The sequence below is a fragment of the Corapipo altera genome, unplaced genomic scaffold (genome assembly GCF_003945725.1).
Source record: "Corapipo altera isolate COAL_440 unplaced genomic scaffold, ASM394572v1 50, whole genome shotgun sequence".
NCBI lineage: Eukaryota > Metazoa > Chordata > Aves > Passeriformes > Pipridae > Corapipo > Corapipo altera.
The window spans coordinates 1,396,410-1,418,106 of NW_020884889.1; the positions used below are offsets into that span (position 1 = coordinate 1,396,410).

Sequence of the window (21,697 nt, forward strand, 5' to 3'; positions counted from 1 at the left end):
GAACGAGGCGCTGGGAGCTGCTGGTCAGCGTGCTGGAGTGGGCTCAGCAGCGAGACAGTATTTTCTTTCTTTTTTTCTTTTTTTTTTTTTTTTTTTAATTTCCTGGAGCTCTTTGTTCTGGGTAGTGGACAGCTTTTGTCTGTTATTGCTGAGCCCGGCATTCAAAGGCAGGCATAGGATACCAGAGGCTCCCCGGCTCTGCTCAGTAACAGCCTTGGAATTAAACATCGTCATTTATATTTAAGTAGGCTTAACTTCTAAATTATTGAAGCTATAAGCTTTTACTAATTTCTGCTCTGTGTGGCTTTGTTAGTGTTTTTTTTTTCTTTTTTTCCAGATGTAAAAAAAGGATTGCTTTCTCCTAAATTGGTGTAATACCCTGTCTTTTTTCTTAATATACATAGAGAGTATCAGGTATCATTTCCCCAATAACACTCAGAGACTGTATGAAATTCAAGCCCACATTTGGGCTTCATCTCTCTTGGGGGGCTCAACAGGAGAATCTTGGGACGTGGTTTTCCCACGTGGTGGAGGCAGCAGCAGGCCGTGAAATGGGGTGGGTGTCTCACAGCCGTATCCTCGTGTGCCATGTTTGGGACTTGTGCTGGGGACAAAGCTGATGGGTGTGAGTATGCAGCCAGCTGTGCCCGTGGCACTGAGATGCCTGCTGGGACCATCAGGGTGCCATAATTAAACTTTGAAAGTTTATAAAGCAAAGTGAGAGAGAGGGCAACAGGGCAGGTCGATCCCCTCCTCATCTGCCCTGCCATTCCTCCCACAGGGCGTAGAAGTCCTAAACTAGTCTCATTGCACCTTTTCTTATTACCTATCAGGCTCTGGACCTTGCACGGATCAAACTCCTATGCTTGCTTAGAAGCTGGCAGAGGGTCCCAGATCCAGGATTACAACCCAATTCCCTGTTCCTCTCCATCTTCTGAGTTTTGGCCCACGTGCTGTCTGCCTGGCCCGGGCCAGTAAGGAGCAGCTCAGCAGCAGCACTGCCCGGCAGAGAGCTGCAAAACTGCTCCCATTTATGTCTGCAAATGAAAAGGTTTTTCTCCCTCTTTTCTGTCTGCCTGAACTTTTCTTTCTCCGATTCCCTTGTTTCTGGAGGGTCCTGTGTCACAGTGTGTGAAGTGCTAAGCAGTGATCCCATGCAATGCCAGCCCCTTGCTTCACAAACCCTTGGACACTGCTCCAAACCCATGGGATGAGCAGACCATGTGCTTCATTTTGCAGCCTGCACCAGATCTGGGACAGAAGATATTTTTTCCCTACTATATTTCATGCTTTGCACTCCTGGGCTTCTGACCCTGGATATTGTCCTTTTATTTGTCTGACAAAACAATGCAGGAATCCCCTTCTGCAGTTTAAGGATTCCTATTTAAATCAACCGAATAACATGAGGCAGGAAGAGGAATAGTCCATTCAAAATTACTTTGAAATCACAAACTTATTTGAACTTTACTGGAGCTTTTAGTTTTACAGAGTTTAGAAACTAATAAATTATGTAGCAGGGCTCATGAAAATCTACCCGAGTCCGCTTATCCAAAAGAATATCCAACATTTTGGTTTTGCAAGAAAATAAAAATAATTGTTTACACATGTTCAGGAGTCATTGGCAAGCATATAAAACTGATGGTTAAGGAGGTGACCATGTCAATAATTGCAGTTTAAGAGAAGAGAGAGGGAAATAGGTGAGAGATGAGGAAAGCACAGAGCACACTGATCTGGCCTTGCTGTTATATCGGGTGTCACTGTTGTATCGCACCCTCCACTTGAGAGCAGCCCAGTCACTTAACAACCCAGACCTGCTCCACGCTGGTAATTTAAAACCAGAGTTTCAGAGCAGAGTCAAGGATTTGCTGCCTGGCTTTTTTTGTTGTTCTTGCACATGTGATTGTGTTGATGAAGCTGATGGCAAGTCAGGGGATGCGGGTTGTGGCGGGTGGTTCTGCTGCGTTGGGGAGATGCTTTTGCAAAAGGATCGTTGCTGCTGAAACCTGAGAGCACCTGAAAAGGGAGAGAAGAGCTCGTGTTTCAAGGCGCTGGATTTGGAGTGGGCAGGGATCGGTGCAGTGCTCTGCTCATCGGGAGGAGCGAGGCGATGCTTTCCTGCATCCTGAATTTCAGTGTGGGAGGTGATAAGGCAGAGGGGACGGCAGGGAGGAGGGAGCACTGGGTTTGCTTTGATATAATTTTGTTTGCTGGACTCATTTAAGAGTTTCAAATGTTTTGATGTGCACAGAAACTTCTCCTCCTCCAGAAACATCTTTCCTTCCCTTTCTTTGCATGCCACCCAGTCCTGCCTGAATGGAAGGACTCAAGCTGAAGTTCAGGGGCTGTGGTTTGGCACTGTGATGCCAAGTTGCCCGTGGCTCTTTTGGCAGCCTTGTGCCATCCTCCCAGCCATGTCTCTGATCCATGGGCACCATCACCCACTGTGTGGCCAGTCCATCCCCTGCTGGGTCTGTGCAAGGGGCTGGCTGTGGGGACAGCCACCTCCCTGATGCTCTCCTGCGGGGTCAGGGAATGAAACTGGCTGTTGTCCCGTTCTGCATTAGAGCAGCCTCGGGAGCTGAAGCCTATGGGGACCCCGGCTCTGGCACAACGTTTCCCATCTTGGCCACTGCCTTTGCTGTGCTCTCCTTTGCTGCACAGTTGTTTCTGCTCCGTGTTTGTGTTGCTGATGCCCTCTGTGGTGAAGCTGTGATCTGGTCAGGGCTGTGAAACACGTGGGGAATGCAAATAACAGTGCATCCTAGCTCGGCTTGCTGCCATGCTCTCGGGATCCTCGCTGTGGATGGAGCTACCGTGGGTAATTAGCTCAGGAAAGGTCTTTGCCCTTTCCAGCTATACCAACAGGTTTTATCCTGCCTTTGTCAGGATGGGGGAGCCAGCAAGGGCTCAGAGCTCGTCCTGGAAAGGCTCTTTGTGCTGTGAACACTTCCAGCTTCCACAGCATTCAACAAGTGACCTCCTGGGATTTGCCCAGTCCGGTCTCAAACATATGAAAATTATTTGGGGCAACTTCTCCAGCTCTTTGGGCTGTGCTTGCCTTCCTCAGCTAAAATGTTTGTCCCCGCTGAGGGCAGTGATCCTGGATGTTTCTGAGTTCTGCATGAGGTGGCTGAGAGGTCCCCAACAGAGACCTCCTGCAATTGCCTAACGAGTGGATGTGGTTTATGCTCCCTGATGGAAAAATCACTTTATATAACCTCCCGTCCTAAAGGAAAGGGAATAAAAAATTCTGAGCTAGTAAACTTTACTGCCAGCAAGATGTGGGGCCTGTTACAGCCTATTCTCCTCTTCTTTAAATGTAAATTTTTCTGGATGCCCTAAAGAGCCAATTTGCACTTTACTACAGTGCAGTGCTTTTCTCCTTAGGGTCTGGGTCAACCTCAAGGAGATTTAAGAGCGCACCAGCTGGATTTTTAGGCTGCCAATTTCATCAGCCTGAATCTTGTTATAATCTGTTGGAGAACATCTTTCAGGTCCATATATCTCTTGCTTCCATATCCTCCCATTTGCAGAAGGATTTGAATAAAAAACAACCCACCACTGAAAAAAACAGGAGCCATTTTTCATAGGGCTGGCCCAAACTGCACCCAGCTTTTTGGCCCTAATACTAACCTGCATCCCACTATAAAATCCTCTTGTCCTGGTCATCTTCTTTTGACTTTATTGAAGCAGGACTGGAGTGGTTATCCATGGGGGTGGTTATGCTGCTGGTTTTTATGCTGTGTTGTGCTGGGAACAAACAGAGTAAATCAGGAGGGGGCAAATTTCTGCTCATGAGGGGTGGTTTGCAGGTGGATGTCGTGCTGTTGGTGTGATGAGAGAGGAGCTGGGGCTGCCTCGGTCTCCCCACCAGTGCTCCTGATGATGCAGTGCCAGGAAGAGCAGGGTGGACTCAACTACTCCCGCAATATCTTGCCTTGCCACGAGCTCAGCCCCGGCTCTTGGCAGCTCATTTCATCTCTCTGTGATTAATGTTCCCTGTCTAGAACAGGAGTAATAATATGGGCTTCATCTGTCGGGACTGTGTGCTCCTGGGGCAGGGATGGCCCTGCTGGCTGCAGGTCTGGATGGGGTCCAGGAAGATGAGCCAGGATGTGACTGAGGTCCTTGGCAGTGGATGTCACCGCTAATTAGAGCGCTGAGATTAGCTGCTGAGGCACAGGAGGGAAAGCCAAAATCGTGTTTCCCAAATCGAAAAGGACAATGCTAGGGTATGAGCAAGTTCTTTTGAAGCTTTGAATGTGAATCACAGTGTCAAGTAAAAAATAATTAAACTTATTTTTTTTAAAATGTACTTCAAAGTGTCTTTTAAGCTTCCCATTAATTCGAAGTTCTTTCTCTCAGCACTAAATAAATCTCTCAGTTCAAAAGCACAAGTGCTAATTGGTTTCTCTGAGTATGCCTGTCTGCTTGATCAATTGGGGAAGTAGTTTTTGTTAAATATTTGCACTTATAGTCACATATTGTATTGCTCAGGGAGATGGTAAATGTTTCTCAAAAGGAGACTTGTAGAATGAGGATTCCAGTAATTTTCTTGTGGCCTTTATGACAGAGCTAATCACGCTTCCTTCCTCCACCCCTTTGCAGAAAGCAAAGTGTTTTTCCCTCGCATGCTGCCGGCGTGGAGTTGTTCAGCTGCCTGCCTGACACCCCTGCTCTGACTGCAAACCTGAGCTGCCACTGTACTGCAGAGCTCACAGTTTGTGCCTCCAGCAGGGAGTGGCTGGGAGCCACGCTGCCTCACAGTCCCTTTTGGGAGTTACCTGGGACGGTGTGTGGGATGAGCTGGGTTTGGATACGCAGCCAGCTGTTGGAGATGGATGGGGCTTTCAGACTCCTTGAGTGAGTGTGCACGGCCTTGGCAATTTCCTCACTGTCTCTCAATTAATTGCACTTTTACTGTTTCCATGTGCTTGCAGACTGCCGTTTACTTCCAACTGTGCAGCACTGTTGCTGTGCCCTGTTGCTGACTGCAATCAGTTATTTATGCTGACTGAATTGGGTCCCTCTCTCCCCTTGCTCCACTGCCTCCTTGCTCTGTCTGTGCTCTCCCTCTGGCCCATCTGAGCTGATCTCTAGAGCAAACACCAGGAGCCTTCTTGTCTCACCATGGAGATTCCTCTGTGAGTGTCTCTGTCCCTTTGTCTCTCATCCTGAGCATCCCAGGAAGGCAGTGCTCTGTGTTCTGAGTCCACCTTTGTGACAGGTGAAAGACAAAGGTTGGCTTCTCCCAAATCCCCAGATGGGATGGGCTTGCTTTTCCACGTGTCTGGTTAGTTGGTCATCTGACCCTGAAGCCCCAGGAAAGAGTCAGTGGGATTTCTTCAAGGTCTAATAAGCATCCCATGACAAAAGCATAAATTGAGGTGGAATTTGGGTGCTCCTGGACACTGCACAGTGTCTACAGATTACAAACCAGTTGCACATTGTCCCACCTCAAGGCACAGTTTGGTCCCAAATACAGCCTGAGGAGATCCCAGGACCAACCCGTGTCCGTCCCCACTCCAGCATGTGCCTGAGGACACCAGTCCTAATTATGAGTGCCATCACTCCTGCAGCTCCAGCAGCCTGGAGTGAGGATGCAGACCGAATGTTTATGGAGGTAAACATGATTATCTCCAATCACAGACCTTAATGATGGTTGTTATAATGACAGCAGTTGTGGGAAGGGCATGTAATTATGTTGATTCTTCCTTTTATTGTACATATAATAATAAGCTGTTTTATCTTAAGAGTACAGGGGGAAGATGGGGCATTTATTTCATTAGGGTTTTTTTCTGATTACCTGTTAGGCTAAATCCTGAAATTTTCAATCTTTCTGGAGTCAGAAGTCCCCTTCGGTTCAGTGTCAGAATGTGAGGGTCCTTATCCTGCCTAACTGCCAGGAGCACCCACACAGGGAATGGGGCCCCAGCATGGTGTTGAGACTCTGGCCACTTTGCAGAAAAATGCAGAGCATTCAACTAATTTCTTAATTTTCACCAAAAAAAAGAGTAATTGATGGGTTTGTGCTGGCTGCAGTCTGACTTGCTGAGAGGACCCCAGGGCTATCTCATAAAAAAGAAGTCACAGTGAGCGATAGATCACCGAGATGGCTGGAGCTAGCCTGACATTTTAAGACTTAATGGGTTAATAAAGTGTGTGTTTTAGGTGTCTGTCACTAAGTAGGGTTTGTCCATTCCCTGCACACACTCATACCTTGTTGGCAGTACCTTTGGCCTGCCCTGCACTACCACTGCTGCCTTTGTCTGCTCCGTCCATCTGCCTCAGCTCAGGTTGCACTCAATGTTTATCCCCCGTAATCCAATTTAAGTTGCTGTAGAAAGCAGGGGGGATTTACAGAAAGAAAGGAAAAAAATCTCCCTGGTTTTGCAGAGCAGAAAAGACAGACTTTTTTCCCCCTTCTCTTTCTTTAGTGTAACTGCCTCTTCTCGTCTCTGTTATTCTTACCATGCATTAACAGTCTGCCCTCCACCCTGGTTTTGAGCCTAGTGTGGGGGATCCTGTCCTTGGTGGGGTCTGTATGAGGGACAGGCATTACAAAGACTGTGCTGTGGCTGGTGTTTGCCAAGAGATATTGCCTTGTGAGTCCCAATTCTGTGAGCAGCTGTGGAGTTGGTCCCCTGGAGCCCATGAAAGAGGGGAGAAGCTGTATCCCAGGTTGGGAAACCACCCATGGAGGGGTTGATGCACAAGTGAACTGTTAGAAAGGCCTTCTCCACACTCAGATGAAATTGTAGTTTTTACTCTGCTCTCCTTTAAAAAGAATTGCCTCCATCCTGTGTTTACACCCTTCAGATATCCTTGTGACTGCTGTTTCTTGGTTGGTTTTTATCTCTCATTTAAACCGATATTTTGGGCCAATCTTTAAGCAATAGCTCTATTTCTGTCATCTTCTGTAGCGTCCGATCATGACTATAGGGCAAATTATACCCTCAAAAGGTGTACTGGACCAAGTGAAGCATAACATGCCAAAGACACAGCGTTTAAACGTTCTGTTGGCAAAAGAAGTAAATTAGGACGTATTCGTGTGATGGGAAGCGAGGGTTTGCCTATTGTTGTTACAAATTCTGCAGTAACTTATCTCTCGCGGACATCGGACATCGTTTAGCGTAATTGCTTTGCAAGAAACCTTTTGTGTGGCTGAGCCAGAACATTGTGCATTTGTATTTCGGTGCTTAACTTGCTCTTCATTAAGGGCTGAATAGCACCATCCTTTGGCTGTTACAGCGTGAGAGAGACCAAAGCGACAGAAGGGCATGGTGGTGTGTGCGAGAGGCAAACAGCCTCCTGCTCTGCCAAGCGGGAGAAGTGTCGGGAAGATGCCGGTGGCAATATGGTCTGAATCGGGAGCTGCCGGTCCCGCCTTCACCCCCGCCGGCTGTGCTGCAAACGGGTCTGGGGCACGGCGCAGCCCCACTCCGCCTGGTCGCGTGGGGAGAGGGATGGATTTCCAGAACTGGTGTGAACTTCTGCTCCTGGGCTGGGAATGGCTGACACTCTGTGCTTGTGGAATTCTTTTTGTGCAAGAGACAATTTCCGGGGAGGCTATCAAGTGGGACTGGGGTTTGGCAAGCCACTGGAGGGGTGTGCCTGGCCATCCCCTTCAATGGAGCCTCCAAAGGCAGCCTTGAAGGACCGTGCCTGTGGTTATGCCTTTGGAAATTGCACCCCAAGATTTCGAGAGCAAAGCCTTGGGAGGCACAGCATGCCCAAGGGTTTCATGTTTCTCCTAAACACTTGTGCCCTATAGCCCATCCAAAATGTTTCCATCATCCCCCATTTGCTGCTGTAGCAGTTGACTCTTGCTGCTCCTCATGGATGCGCTGCTGACCCTGTCCTTCTCTCTTCACTCCAGATTTTGGCCGTTCCTCCGAGCTGGCATTCGTTGTGGAGCCCAGCGATGACATAGCCGTGCAGGAGCAACCCTTGATCCTCTACTGCCAGGTAGAGGGCATCCAGCCCATCACCATCACATGGAGGAAGAACGGCGTGATGATCGTGGACAGTGAGAATGCCTTCATGTTGGCCAACGGGTCGCTCTACGTCTCCCGCTTCCAGAGGGTCCGGGGAGACGGCTCTTCGGACGAGGGCGAGTACGATTGCATGGCACAGAACCACTACGGGCTGGTCGTGAGCCGGAAGGCCAAGATCCAGGCAGCGAGTAAGTGCAGGCAATCCCACAAGGGGCACCGGCTTTGTTGGGAAGCAGGAGGGCAACATGGTGGGTGCTGGGTGTTCAGGGAGGGAGGGAGCATTAAAGAGAGGGAAGAGAAAATGAACATGGAGCTGGTATGGATGTCTGGCTGGCATCTAATCTGTGTAGCTGTCCAAGTGTGAAAGAAGAGCTAATCAGCTTTCTTGGGTAGAAAGCTAAAAACCACCTTCCAGCAGTAAATTCCCTGTGTTAGAGGGATAAGGTGCTCTAAACTCACACAGTGAAGTTGTCTGTGGTTTGTGTATCTCCTGTGGTGAGTTTGGAAGCCCCTTTGCTGTGCAGCACAGCTGGGCTCTGCTTGGCAGGCAGTGCTTCCCAAATCATAGGCAAAGACCTTCTGAAGGTCATGGTGTCTTTCATTTTGTTATTTAATGCTGGCAGTGTGGAGGCAGCAAGGTCTTATTTACTACCCGGCGTGGCAGCGCCTTTGGGGGCAAGGCTAACAACACCAGACAGATTGTCTGGTGGGGGAGCCCGGAGGAGGAGACAGATGAAAATGTCAGTGAGGGAATGAAATTTAAAGGTGGGGGAGGAAGAATTCCAGGGCAGGCTGTGACTCCAGCCCCGCACACTACCCAGCTTAGCCCCTTACATTGCCCTGGCCGGAGCGGTTGGGTCCCGTTGGGTTTCCTGGTTCTGCCCTGCCAGCTCTGGTTGCTGGTTTGTGTTTATCCCAGGACTGATGGCGGAGCTGGAGGGTCGCAGTGGTTTCTCTCCCTGTTGTGTTGGTGGCCAGCTTTGCCCACAGACTGTAGGCCCCAGGGGTGCAGCCACTGATCTTTTTGCATTCAACCAGGAGTTGCTGCTGGGTGTAATTTCTATGTGAATGTGAGGACAGGTGTCTGATACAGCCCTAAGCCCTGTCCAAACACTGGTTTGTTAAGTAAGTTCTACTGCAGGTTCTCCAACTTGCGTGGGAGATGGCTACTGCTCTTCTGTCAGTGCAAGCCACTTACCACTGCTTCTATTGTGTTCACAAAGCACACCATGACTTTTTTGTGCAAAGCAGGAAAGGTCTACAGCAAAGTCTGGGGCCGAGGTCCCCCATCTGCACTCCCAAAACCGGGGGGCCTTTCGGAGTGCGGCTGCCCGCTCCCCACAGCGCCGGGGCCGGCTGGCAGCCCACCAAGGGAACACTTCAGCCCTTGTGTATAACAATCCCCGAGTGCATGAAGTGGCCATCTGCAAACCTAGCTTTTCAGGAGTGTAAGAAGTGACATTGTCCAGGAGCCAAGGGCTTTGGGCCTGTGCCAGATTAGCAGCTGGATCTCAGACTTGTCAGTCTTGTGGTGCTAAACCTTGGAGCACTTTTGGTGAACGGCTCTGGCATTTATAAGCTGGAGGCCAGCTGACACACAAGCACAATGTAAAACTTCTTGGACCTGTAAACAGGAGATGTGAGAGCCAGAGGAATTACCTTTGGGATTGTGGATTGTCAATAAACACTGTTATCTCAGCTCCTGCATCAATATGTATGTGATGTGCTGTGTGTCCCTGAATAGTGTTTCCTTTTGTAGCCATAGTTTCACGTGAATCAAAATGAAAAAGGGATCGTGTTGAAAATGCTCTGGACTCTCTTCTTGCTTTGGGCTTGGTTGCTTGCCAGCCTTCAGAAGAGGTCTGGGTGAAGCTAGCACAAAACAGGGGGCCCCTGGCCTTGATGCCACAGGTGCCTGCAGATAATGGGAATAAAACAGGATGTTGTGGGCAAATGTAACCTGCTGCTCAGGGCGAGTTCCCCTGCTGTGCCTGAGCCGCAGGAACATGCACTTACACTCAGGACTCGGCTTAATCGTAGATGAAATCTCCTAAGAATGAATCACAGTTGTACTCCGAGCCCCCGTGTCTCAGGGTGGTTACACACAAGCGACAGTGATTTTCCTTGCCCCAAGTCCCAATAAGCCAGTCAGAGGAGAAGGGTAATTATCTCCATTTAAGAGATGATGGGACCGCTGCGTCGAAGGAATGGGTGCTGGCTGCCTGGGAGGGGAAAAATCCCTAGCGCTGAGCAGAGTAAATACTGCCGGTGGGTAAAACCTCATCCCAGTGCTGATCTCCCCTTCCCTCTGAGCCTGACATCTGAACACAAAAGCAAAGGAGAAATAAAAACCTTTCACAAACAAAAATCTTGAAAGTTGATCAAGGCCGTGCTACTGAGGAATAAAAGAGATCTGACAGAGCAGAGCCCCTCGAGAGCTCTGTTGCACTTTTCGCTGTCTTCAAAGGCAGGCTGTTAGTCTCATATCACCGTTACAGACCCTGGCTTTGTATTATTGCTTGGAATATAATCTTCTTGGCTCGGAGGAATGTACATATTTGCATTCAGGAAATGTGGGCTGGATATCATATTTTTATGTTTCAAATTTACTTCAGCGCTTGGCATTGAGTAAAATTTAACTGGAAGAGTATGCTGCTCTCGGCCGCCGCGCGTGCGGCCCTGGTGGGCTCAAGGTGCCGGCAGTTTCCCCACGGGGTGGGCGCTTCTTAAAACCTTCCTCCTTAAAAATTGGCTCATTAAATTAATTTAATTAAAATTCAGGGGTATTTCTGTATGTCGTCATTCTTAATGGACGATGCTCAGAGGAGGGAAATGGACCTTGGCTGGTTTGTGGATTGGCAGGTCAGGTGCTAAACACACTGATAATATTTTTGTAGTGTAACCTTCTTTTGAACAAGCAGGAGTGTGCAAGAAGCCTACGCGTGACTGAGCTGAGGGAGGCCCTCGGCATTTCCACCCTCTGCCTGACACCCCGGTTGGAATTCTTTCACTTGCTGTTTCTGTGTCTGTTCAAACCCTGGTGTGTTAGTTTAAAAGGTTGTGGAATGCAACATGTTTTTATAATCTGATCAGGTTATTGAATACAGATCTTTTCTGTCTCCTAATGACAGTTTCATAATTTCGCATGACTCCGAGCTGTCTTAATTAAAATCAGTTTCATAGGCAGAGTGTTCTCTGGAGGCACTGCTTGGCTGTGTCTTCGTGGGTCTCTCTGAGAAGCTGGATTTCCCTTGTGCATGTCAGAAGCTGAGTGTGCCCTTGCTCCCTGTGGATGGAGATACCCTCTGGGCAGTAGTACCATCCAGAGTCCACTCCTCTGGAAGGTGGGCTCCCCAAAACACCCCCACCTTTCTTCTCATCACCACCCTTTGCTTAACTTGGCCTGACTTGACTCTGATCGTGTTGTCTCATGGCATTTCCAGCCCTTTTTGCCGATGCTGTAATTTGATGGACCTGGCTCCACATCATCATAAATCACAGCCCAGCCGGTGGAGTAAGACCCATTGATTATATCACTCAATAACAAGCAGTTACCACTAATTGGAAATCACCATCAAACTGGGTATCAGATCAGGCTCTGCACGTACCCAGCCTGAGAGTAGCAATTTTCCCTGTTTGATCTGATGCTTAAAAAAAAAAAATCAACAAAAAGAGAGGGAGAGTAAGTCGATGGTGCAATTTAGAGCCAAAGAGGTTTCTTGAAGTTTGGTGAAATGGACCTGCCCAGTATTTGAAGTACTGTGGTACCTGATAATAACTCAGGAAGCTTTTCCTGCCAAGCTGCCTGGCTAAGAGAGGAGGTTGGGAATCACAGCGTTGTTAAAGCAGCAAAGATCTTCCCATCGTTTCAGCTCCTCTGCACAGAATATATTCAGGGTTTAACCTGCAGCCCCCTTTCCAGGCTCTGGGGTGGTGGGAAGAGCTGCTGAGCCCAAATAATGGCAGCATTTATAAGAGTGTAGAGACAAGAAGGAAGTCTAAAAGGATTAGGGAGAGACAAAGGGGGCTGATTATTTTATGGGTCACAATACAAGGCATTAGAGTGAGATCACAAAGGGATGTAATTACAAAAGAAGGCCATACTGGGGGGGATCAAACCAGGATTAGAGTGGGAAATGTTTTTACACAGTTTTGTTCCACTCATTATGAAGTTAGCATTTTAAATTAAGGTTTAAATAAGGTGGCACCAAAGTTGTCACCAAGGTATTTCCTGGGCAATGCCACTGTTTGGATGCAGATTGTGAGTCTCAGTTCAAAACACCAAGGCAGACCTTAAACATGTGGATTTGCTGCTGGTTTTTCTTGTGCCTGTACAATATCTGTGTTGTCAGCAGAGCCCTACCTATGGCTTATGCTTGGGACAAGTGAACCTGTTTCTGCAGTTGGAAGGAAGATACTTTTGTGATGACTTGTTTTGGTGGTGCAAAACGTGCTGGAGGTAAAGGTGTGCCCTGGTGTCGGTTTATGGTTCTGGAGACATAGTCCTGTTACTTCCAGGAACTTTTAGCTAATGCTTTCTATTTTTATTTTTAAACTGCATTTTATTGCAGTTTAACCCCTAGTGTTACATGCCAAGTTTCCTCCATCCATAAATGAGATTTTTTTTCCATGTTGTGGCTCTGCTCCCATTTAATGCCCTTTCTTCTCCAATGCTGAGCAGAAGGGCTCAGTCCTGATGCCAATGATGTTTCTTTATTGTCTGTGCTTTGAATGCTTATGGTAAGCCCAGAGCAAGTTCTGGGCTTGTAGCAGTGGGTCTGAGGGGAAAAATACCCATGAGGAATTACTAAAGGAAAAAAAAAGGAAAGAAAAAGAAATTAAGCAAAGCAGAAAGACTGTGAGAGGTTTCCAGAGGATGGATGTGATGGGTGAGTGGGTTATTTCCCTCCATCAGCTCTTTTGGCTGCCCCTAGGACATGCTGGCTCACGTGATGCTGCCTCTCACATCTGTACTGTAGCAGTGCTTGGCCCCGTGTGTGCTGCAAAACAAATGTACAAATATCGGAGTCACCGGGGGAAGATTGGAGAGATTTGACTGGGAATTTTAGTAGATTTGCAGGATTAAAAGAGTTTGTCACTTACCACCCACAGCATTTCAGCGTCTGCATGTAGCAGCCAGGATTCATCCTGAGACTTGAGCATATTATAAGACCATATTTCTTTTGGCTGCTCATTTCTTAGCAGTGTGATAGTTATTTAAATATCATCTTGCACTTCTTCGCGAGGCTTCTAACGTGGATGCGCCAACCTCGGCTCCGGCAGCGTTATCTCATACAGGGGGGCTGCACTGCAGGCAGTAATGTCACTTAGTCATTTATAGAAAGCTCAGGGGAAATATATCAGAAGAATTTCATTAATGGCAGCACTGTTGAGTTATTTGTCTCAATTAACTCTTGGAGCACAGCTGAGGAAGTTCTGACATCTCCGCAGCCACACCTGCAGCACGAGGCCGTTTCTGCCTCTTTCTTAACACGGGGTGAAGCTCTGGGGAACCTGCATGGGCAGTTCTGTGGGGACAGCACAGTGCCCAGCCCTGTGTGCATTTATCCTGATTATCCTCTGCCTGCTGCTCTGCTCCAGCCTCTCCTCGAGGCATGAGGTTATTTAGTTCGTGAGGGCAGGTCTCTGCTACCTTAGTCTTCTCCTTGGCATCATTACCCCCTGATTCCAATGCTGTCATGTAGAGCAGCTCTTTATCTACCTAATCTCATCTTAGTTTAAGGATTTGTAATGCCACTAGTTATATGGTTGTTTTGCCAGCAGGCTGGGGATAACCTGATGGTTATATACAGGTTTCACTCTCATTTTGCCCTATAGGAGTCCCAGCTGACCATGATGTGGCCAATAACATCCATGCACCAACTGTGCCTCAGTTTCCCTTCTCTGAACCCAGGATAGGTTTACTGTCAGTGCCATCATTTGCACACCTCTGTGAATGCCTTGGGGGGGGCCAAGCTGACGTTTTGTGTTTATCAGGGACCCAGGTTAGCTGGATGTGGTTTTGCTTCCCTGCAAGGGGTGTGCAGTCCTGGGGCCAGGCTAGGGCTCAGGGGAGAGATGGGCTGCTTTTCTGCCACTGTTCATTGGCAAAACTGTGAGTAGGAATCAATTTTTGGAGGCATTTGACCAGAACAATCTTGATCTATCTGAGTACCCATTGTGACTGGGGTTTGAGGACCCTGCTTTGAATGGTTGGGGCCTTTGGGTGCAGTAGGGACATGAGCAAGGGCAGACCTCACAAATCCCTTCATATGGGCGCGTCCCTGCACAGGGGCCAAAGCTGCTTTCCTGGGCTGGCAAGATGGGACCTGGGAGAGATGTTGACCAGAGCTCCTTGATGTCAAGGGGTGCTGGATCCCCACTCCGTGCACCTCCTCTTCCGCTCCAGTTTTGGCTCTACCCACCATCCCGACCCTTTTGCTGGGAGGGGTGTCTGCTCCCACTCCTCTTAGGCACAGCATATGGTTTTCAGAGAGGTTCTTGCTTTAAACCCAATTTTACAGTTGGGTTGACTGAGGCAAAAGGAGGTCAAACGATTCGCCTGAGGTCACCCAATAAGTGGCTCAGATTAAATCTCAACCCATGACGCTGCCCGTTCCCAGCGCTGGCTGTGCTGGCCAGACCAGATGGCCTTCTGAATGCAGCGTCAAGATCCTCGGCTTTTTCTCTACCTCATTGTTCTCCATTGTGGGCTTCTGAATGCAGGACCTTGAAAAGTGAGAGTCATTTGGATTTGCTGAGTCCAAGTTATTCTGTCTAATGACATGGATTTGCAGGAGACGGTTTAAACAACACTGTTTGCTACAGAGGTTGGAATTTTTTAAAACTCTCTCTGGCTGACCAGCTGAAATTGGTCCCTTACCCTTTCAGCTGCCATGCTGCTGGTTCACTGACTGCAGGGCTGCCCTGGCTTGGTACCTGTGCACGTTTGTCCATAGGGTTCTCAGGTCCTGATCCATGGGATAATTCCCCAGCACTGCACACTGTGGTCTGTTTGTGCAGTTTGTGTCTTCCCCCTTAGCTTGGTCCTGGGATAGCACAAGGGGGATCAGTGCAAGGTGGTCCTGGATGGACAGTGTTGCGTTTGCCTCTGGGAATCTGCAGACTCTTGTATTAGCTCTGGAAATGCAGATGGGACGCTGATATCTCCCTCCTGATCTGGTGTGTCCTGCGTCCATACATCACCCCTGACCCAGCAGGGGCTACAGGTGAGGTTAAAGCAGAGCATGGGGTATCACAAGATGAGCTCCATCCTTGTTCTCTAAAATAAGGAACTGCCTGGAAAAGTGCTGCTCTGTAACCTCTTTTGGAAAGCAGGTGTGCAAATCCTTTGGATTTGCAGAGCAGAGACCATCTGCCCATGAAGCAGCAACCCTTGGGTGCCTGGGGCAGGCTGAGGTCCTTGGGCAGTGGGGGGTTCTCCTGCACCCACACATCCTTCTGCGTTCTTCCCCGTGGGAGGGCCCACACTCTGACCTTAGCCACTCACATGCCTCAGTAAGTTGGCACCTCTTGAGCATGCCTTGATTAATGGTGTTTTTTTGTCAGTCCTAAGAGGCCCCATTATGTCCCTTTGATGCTGCATTTCGCACTTACCACTGTCACTGAGCTCAATGACTAATTTTCACAGGTCACGGGAGAGGGACAATGGACCAGGCCACATTTGGAAGAAACAAATGAAATTTTGCTGCAACTGAGAGCACTAATTAAGAGTGAGGATCAATTTGGATGTACAAAAGAGATAGTTTTAGGCTGGTGGTGTGTAAATGAGTGGCGGTGTTGCGGGAGTGGAAGAGGTTCAGTGTGTGCATACTTGAGCTGCAGCATTGTACTGTGCTGCATTTCATCGATTCTTCTGTGCTCATTCATCGAGGAAAAACCAAGTGTTTTCCTGCCTGCTGTGCCCGGGAAGGGCAGGGACAGCAAACCTGCCAGATCAAGTCATGGTTGATCCCTGTGAGATGTTTTTGGCCAGGAGCAGGAGATTGTGTTTCTTCAATCTCATTGTTCATCTTTGAGCATGGCACTGCAGGTTGGCTGTTGGCTTTTGAGCACAATGCGTGGCACTCCCTGCCCAGATGTGTGGGCAGGATGATGACCATCCTCATCCCAAGCCATAGCTCGCCCTACCAAGGATTGCACTGTTTGCTGAGACTCAGAGGAACACTGATTTGGAAGAGGTGTCAGAGAGGGAAGGGGCACAGTGAACTTCCATCAAGGAGGATGTCATGGATGCAGCAGAAAAGACAAGGAAAAGCAAGGACTACACAAACTGGATTCATGGCTTCACTGAGCATTGCAGAAGTGTTAACCCTGAGTCAGGGTTAATGTGTATTTAGGATGAGCTGATTTCAAGTGTCCAGGTGCCCAGGCTGTGACAGTTAAAATCAGTTTGCAGATGGTTTTGGTAAAATCATGTCTGTTTTTGATTGGATTTGCCTTGGGCAGAAAGGTAGGAGCATCAGCTGTAGCATCCTTTTGCCAAGAGTGTCCTCCAGGGCCTGTGGGGTTCCCATGAAGCAAAGGCTAAATGGATTTGAACCCAAACACATTTATGGTACTGAGCAAATCTCCAAAATGGTCGGGTGGAAACAGCAGTTTCATTTTCCGTGTTGCTTGGTGTTGTTTGCCCACAACCTTTTTCCCCTGCAGCTCAGCAGAGGATAATGGGACGTTCTGCCTCAGCCCAGGGAGTTTCTCCTGGGCTCTATGTGGTGACATTGCCCTAAATATTCAAGCAATGCAGCCCCATCCCTTTGGTCCCCAGCATGGCAGCTCTGTCCGAGGTGAGGGTGCTTCCCAAGGCACTTTGTTTGCTTGGAGCAGCATCCACGTCCAGCTCACCACAGTTTCCCACGGCAGTGTGTAAAGGGGCGGGAGGGAAAGTCCTGTCTGCATCTTTCATAAGTGATCCTAATGCTCGGGGGGAGAGGACAGGGAGGGTCCCAAAGGGGTCAGCTTGAACTCTCTCTCAAAAAAAGGGAGGGGAAAGAGAAGAAAAAGTCTTTGCGTGCTTGACTGGCCATTGGAAAGATGACAACAAAAATAATCTTTTTTTTTTTTTTTAAATTTTTTTTCATGGCCAAAGAGAAAACAACTTCCTTGTCCCTTGAGACATCCATGGGTGCTCTAGACCTTCTCGAGGGCTCAGGCTCTGCAGGTGCCCTGCACCTCTAAATGACAGGGACTGGACAACGTCCTAAATACAGAGCCTGGGATACTCTTAAAGATCCAGACTTGACTGTTTTGGCCAAAGCAGTGGGGTGGTTGATGCCTTGGGAAGCCTGGCTCTGCTACTGCCATCCCATGTGACTTTGGGCAACTCTCCCGATGCCCTCGTATCTCCAGGAATTGGGGATGGTGGCATTAGTCCTCCCCAGCTCCCCCTATCCCTGGTTTGGGGGTCCATCGCTCGCCAAGCTGGTCTGGGGGGCCCTGACCCTGCTTGAAGCTGTCAGAGCTCGTTATCAGCACGGGCAGCTCCTTCCCACGGCAGTGGGTCCGGGGAGGCCCCTCCGGGCACAGCGCTCAGCGCTGACTGCGCCGTGGCTAATCGGGGTTGAGGAGCTGGGGCGCTGCGTGGCCCTCACGGCGCTGCCAGCTGTCCGTTTTCATGAGGCTCCCAGCTCTGACTTTTCTGAGACCTTTGAGCTTGTACCCGACCACCCGGGAACCAGCCCAGGGGGTTCAGAAGTTCTTTTATGGGAAGACAGAAGTCTGTGCATCATATATTTGTATGCAAAAGCCTCTTGGACGAGGCGTTGTTAAAGCCTCTTAGACAAGGTGTTTTAAAAGCCAGCGTGGCATAGGTGCAGAGGAGATGTTTGTGTTGCTGTGCTGGGGAACATGTATGAGCCCTTCTGCTTTAGAGCGTGGTTTGCATGGGTTTGAAGCACCTCTGTGATTCACACTGCTGCATCCTGCGGGGAAAACGGGATTTGTTCTCCTACAGCTCCCTGCCCAAGGGGAGCCTGCTTAAGTTTTCTTTTACTAAGTTCCCCCAAGAATGAGAGAGTACCTGATCTTCCAAAAGCATTTCCAATGTGCAGAGAAGTCTGGATGACTCACAACTTTTAATTAGCTCTCCTGACCGAGGCAAGGATCCCTCCCTTCCTCCCTCCCTCCCTAACAGAGAGGTGGTGATTAGAATTACAATGAAGATAATCCAAACTGTATGTGTAGGGTTTTCAGTAAGCGGAGAACAAAGCAGGACATCCATCTGGTGAGTGTGAGCCCATAATACCTTTCTGCTCATTTCTCCAGTGCAACAGGAGCTGCTTGGGACGGAAGCGGGCTCATTATTTTGGAAAGGCTTGCTGACACGCAGAGCGGGGCTGGCTTGTAATCTCTGAGGCACTGAAACCACTGCTCAGGAAGGAGCATTGCTTTTAATTTTAAGTCTACCTTTGTATTTCTCCTTGTTAAAATCTGCAGCGATGAGGGATACCAGCCTCTTCTGAGCCTGCTGTTAATTAGTGTGTGAATGAGAGATGCCCTTAGTTTTAGCAAGGCTAATCAAAGGTATAAAGGAGTTTTAAAAGGCAGCCCAGCTAAGCCTGTCCTGTGCAAACATCCCAGCAGCAGTGAGGAAATGCATTAGCTGGGGACAACCTCCTTTCGGAGTGATGCTATTTCCCCTCACTTAAAATCTCCTCTGTGTCAGAGCTCCTACCTCAAAATTTGGGCATCCCTTCATGCCCTGTCTTTGCAGCGGGAGACTCACCTGTGCCATGGGATCAGCTTTCCCATGCTGTGCCCTGTAGCAGGCAGGAAAGAGGCAGAGTTTGCAGCAAAGCCATGTTGGGCCCTCAGCCACACTGTGCTTTATGGCCAGCTGGCTTTTGCCAGGCTGCTCCAGCCCGGCAGAGGACGGGCACATTGTGGGACAGGGACAACAAAAAGCTGTTGTGGAGGAGCTGTGGAGGAGCAGCCGCTGCTCGCAGCCATGCCGGCAGTGCAGCGCATGCCTCGAGTCCTGCCATGGCAACAAGTTCATCCCTAGGCCAGCACAGCGCTCGCACAGGAGCCGGCCCAGCCTGCGGCATCCCCGGCAGGACCCAGGGAGGCAGGGGGGATGGCGTGAGGTTTCATGCCTGTGAGATGCTCTGCCAGCTTCAGTACTCATGCTGGTGGTTTCCTGCCCCAAAAGGAGAGGAGAGCTGCAGGGAGATCCTTCTGGAGTCATGAGCTGGGCAGCGCTGGTGTGCAGAGTCGTGGTGGCTCTTGCCTTCCAACACAAAGAGCTCAGGAAGGATGATGGAGAGCTCGGGTCCAAGGGAATGTTGGTCAAACACGAGGAATCCATACCTCTTATGAGCGTTTCAAGCACCAGGAAGATCCCCTCTGCGTATCAGAGCTAGGTGCAGCCTTTGCTTGGAAGGAACTGTCTTTCCAAGCCGGGATCCCGGTGCTGAACTTGCCGCCGGCAGCCCTGGCGTGCTGGTGGAGTGCAGCTGGTGCAGCTCAAAGGGAAAATATGATCAGCTGTTGAATGGCAGAGATTTGAGATGTCACGCCAAGGCTTCGCATTTCCATTTTGCGAGGCGTGCTGTGAAATTCATAGGTGGAGTATTTCTAGGAAGCTGCTTTTCTTCCGCTAGGAAAAAGTGAGGGGAAAAGCAAAAACATAAATAACGTGCTGGATTGACAGCTTCCAGCATAAAAGGCCTGATTTGAGCTGTCTTTCCCCTCCCAAAATCATAACACTTGTTCTGAGTTCTTGATATTAAAAAATAAGAAATTATTATTTCCTTTCGGTTGCCTATTGGCTTTTAGCTGTTATGGTGCATTTAAGTCATGTTTCCAGCATTTGTGAGTCGTGAGGGGAAAAAAAAAAGCTCGAAAACATCTCGGTTTTAGCATAACGAGAGCTAAGGTTGACAGAACTGTGAAATCCTGAAAGTTGGGGCTTCACGGCATTGCCAGACATCAGAAGGTCCTTGATGACATGATGAGAGCTGGGAAAGCTGAATAAACTGATGAGCTTCTTCCATTCTCGTCCCTTGTCATGTAAATAGGCTCCAATCTGCATGTCAGATCCCTTGGGGAAGGAGTGTAATAACATTAAAAATAAGGCAGCAAGCCTCCGAAGTGAGTATGTGTGTGTGTGTGTTAGCAATCTTTAAACAGGCAGAAAATATGCTTGGAGCAGTTTGGAAGGGGTGAGAGGGCTCCTCGTTACCGCTCTGCTTTGGATGCAAAAAGGTAACTGCCGGGGCTTTAAAGAAAGTACTTTAATGCCACATAAATATAATTGCTTCGATGAAATGTCTTTAGCCTCCTGAGGGAAGTTGTAGTCTGTGAGCCTTTAGATATGAATGGACGACTCTGTAATTGCTATTGTTTCGGAGACACATTAGGAAGGCCTAACGCTGATCGCTCCTGGCGTGCTGTGGAAGCGGAGTCGTGGCAGTCCCAGGCAGCGGGCAGGGAGAGGGGATTAGTATGCATTTTGCAGGATGAAAAACTGACAAACGCTTCAGGACTGGAAGTTTTTCTCCTAATTACATTGTGGGCTTGTGAATTGTATTTGATTTTTTGCCCCCCCCCCTCCTTTTCTGGCTGATATGCAGAGTGAAGGTATCTAATTCTTGGCAATTTAGGCTTTCGATAATGAGCTTGAAGGCAGCATCTCAGAGGAGTGCAGAATTGATGGGTTAGTGCATCAGCTCTGGTTAATGCAGTCTCCTGACTCTGGCAGGGTCCAAACCTGCTGGTTCAGAGGAAAAAAGCAAGACAAGGGTATTGAGAAAAAGTATTTTTATACTTTGTTAATGCTGATTAGTAAAACATGGGATATTCTGGTATGTGGGATGTGCTTCCATCTTTGGATTGGGAGCAGCTATGTCTAAAAATCAGAACCTGGGCTTGGAGATCATTCCTAAGAGATAATTTGGTTGTCTCTTGGTTTTGGAGACCGTAAGCATCCTGTTTTCCAGCTCTTCTTCATGGCATAGGGCCCAGAAAGGCTTGCAGGCTGGTCTGGCGTAGTAGCTACTAGGCAGGAACTGGAACACCTTAGCCCATCCTAGCAATTCTGGCATTTTTCCTGAAAACAAGTGAACCCATGGTCCTGAGAGGCAGCAGTTGGATGTTTCTTCTTGCAATAATATCTGTCAGGTAGAAGCCAAAAAGGAGATGAATTTCTTTCCTTGGGCTGTTTGTCTCCCCTGCAATGCTGGTCTCCTCACACCATCCCCTGTGCAGCTCCAGCTTGTTTGATGAAGTTGGTTGCAAAATATGTGGGAGCTGCTATGGAAAAGGCCTGGAGATGGAGCCTGGAAGGAGCTGTTCTGGGGACAAACCAGAAGAGATGGGGTGAGGTCCTTCCTGATTGCCTTGTCCTCGCAAAGGGATTGATACAAACCCACCCCATCTCTGCTGCACCATGAGCATCCTGTTACAGAATGAAAAGTAGTAACTTACTGATGCTTTCCCTTGACTGTTGAGCCTCAAGTGGTAAATCTCGGTCTTACTTGGAATCTGTTTTCATTCTGGACATTTTTACTGCCTTCAGAAACTTCACATAGAAGAGCAGGATTTCATGGCTCTAAACTGTTTGATTTTAAAGAATTGGTTTCTTTTCCTCATGGGCTTTTTTAAAATGAGTAATCCTTGACATACATTGTCCCAGATTAATAACACACTACTTTTCACAGTGAACACGAACCTGGCCTGCT

At 48.6% G+C, this 21,697-nt stretch overlaps 1 protein-coding gene across 1 annotated transcript in view; it reads left to right on the plus strand.

Moving 5' to 3' along the window:
- Window positions 1-21,697, plus strand: part of IGDCC3 (immunoglobulin superfamily DCC subclass member 3) — a 97,577-nt gene that overhangs the window by 1,877 nt on the left and 74,003 nt on the right. Inside the window, exon 2 of the mRNA XM_027644509.1 lies at window positions 7,880-8,185. Within this exon, the coding sequence (XP_027500310.1) occupies window positions 7,880-8,185 (306 nt within the window). The remainder of the gene's footprint in view (window positions 1-7,879; window positions 8,186-21,697) is intronic.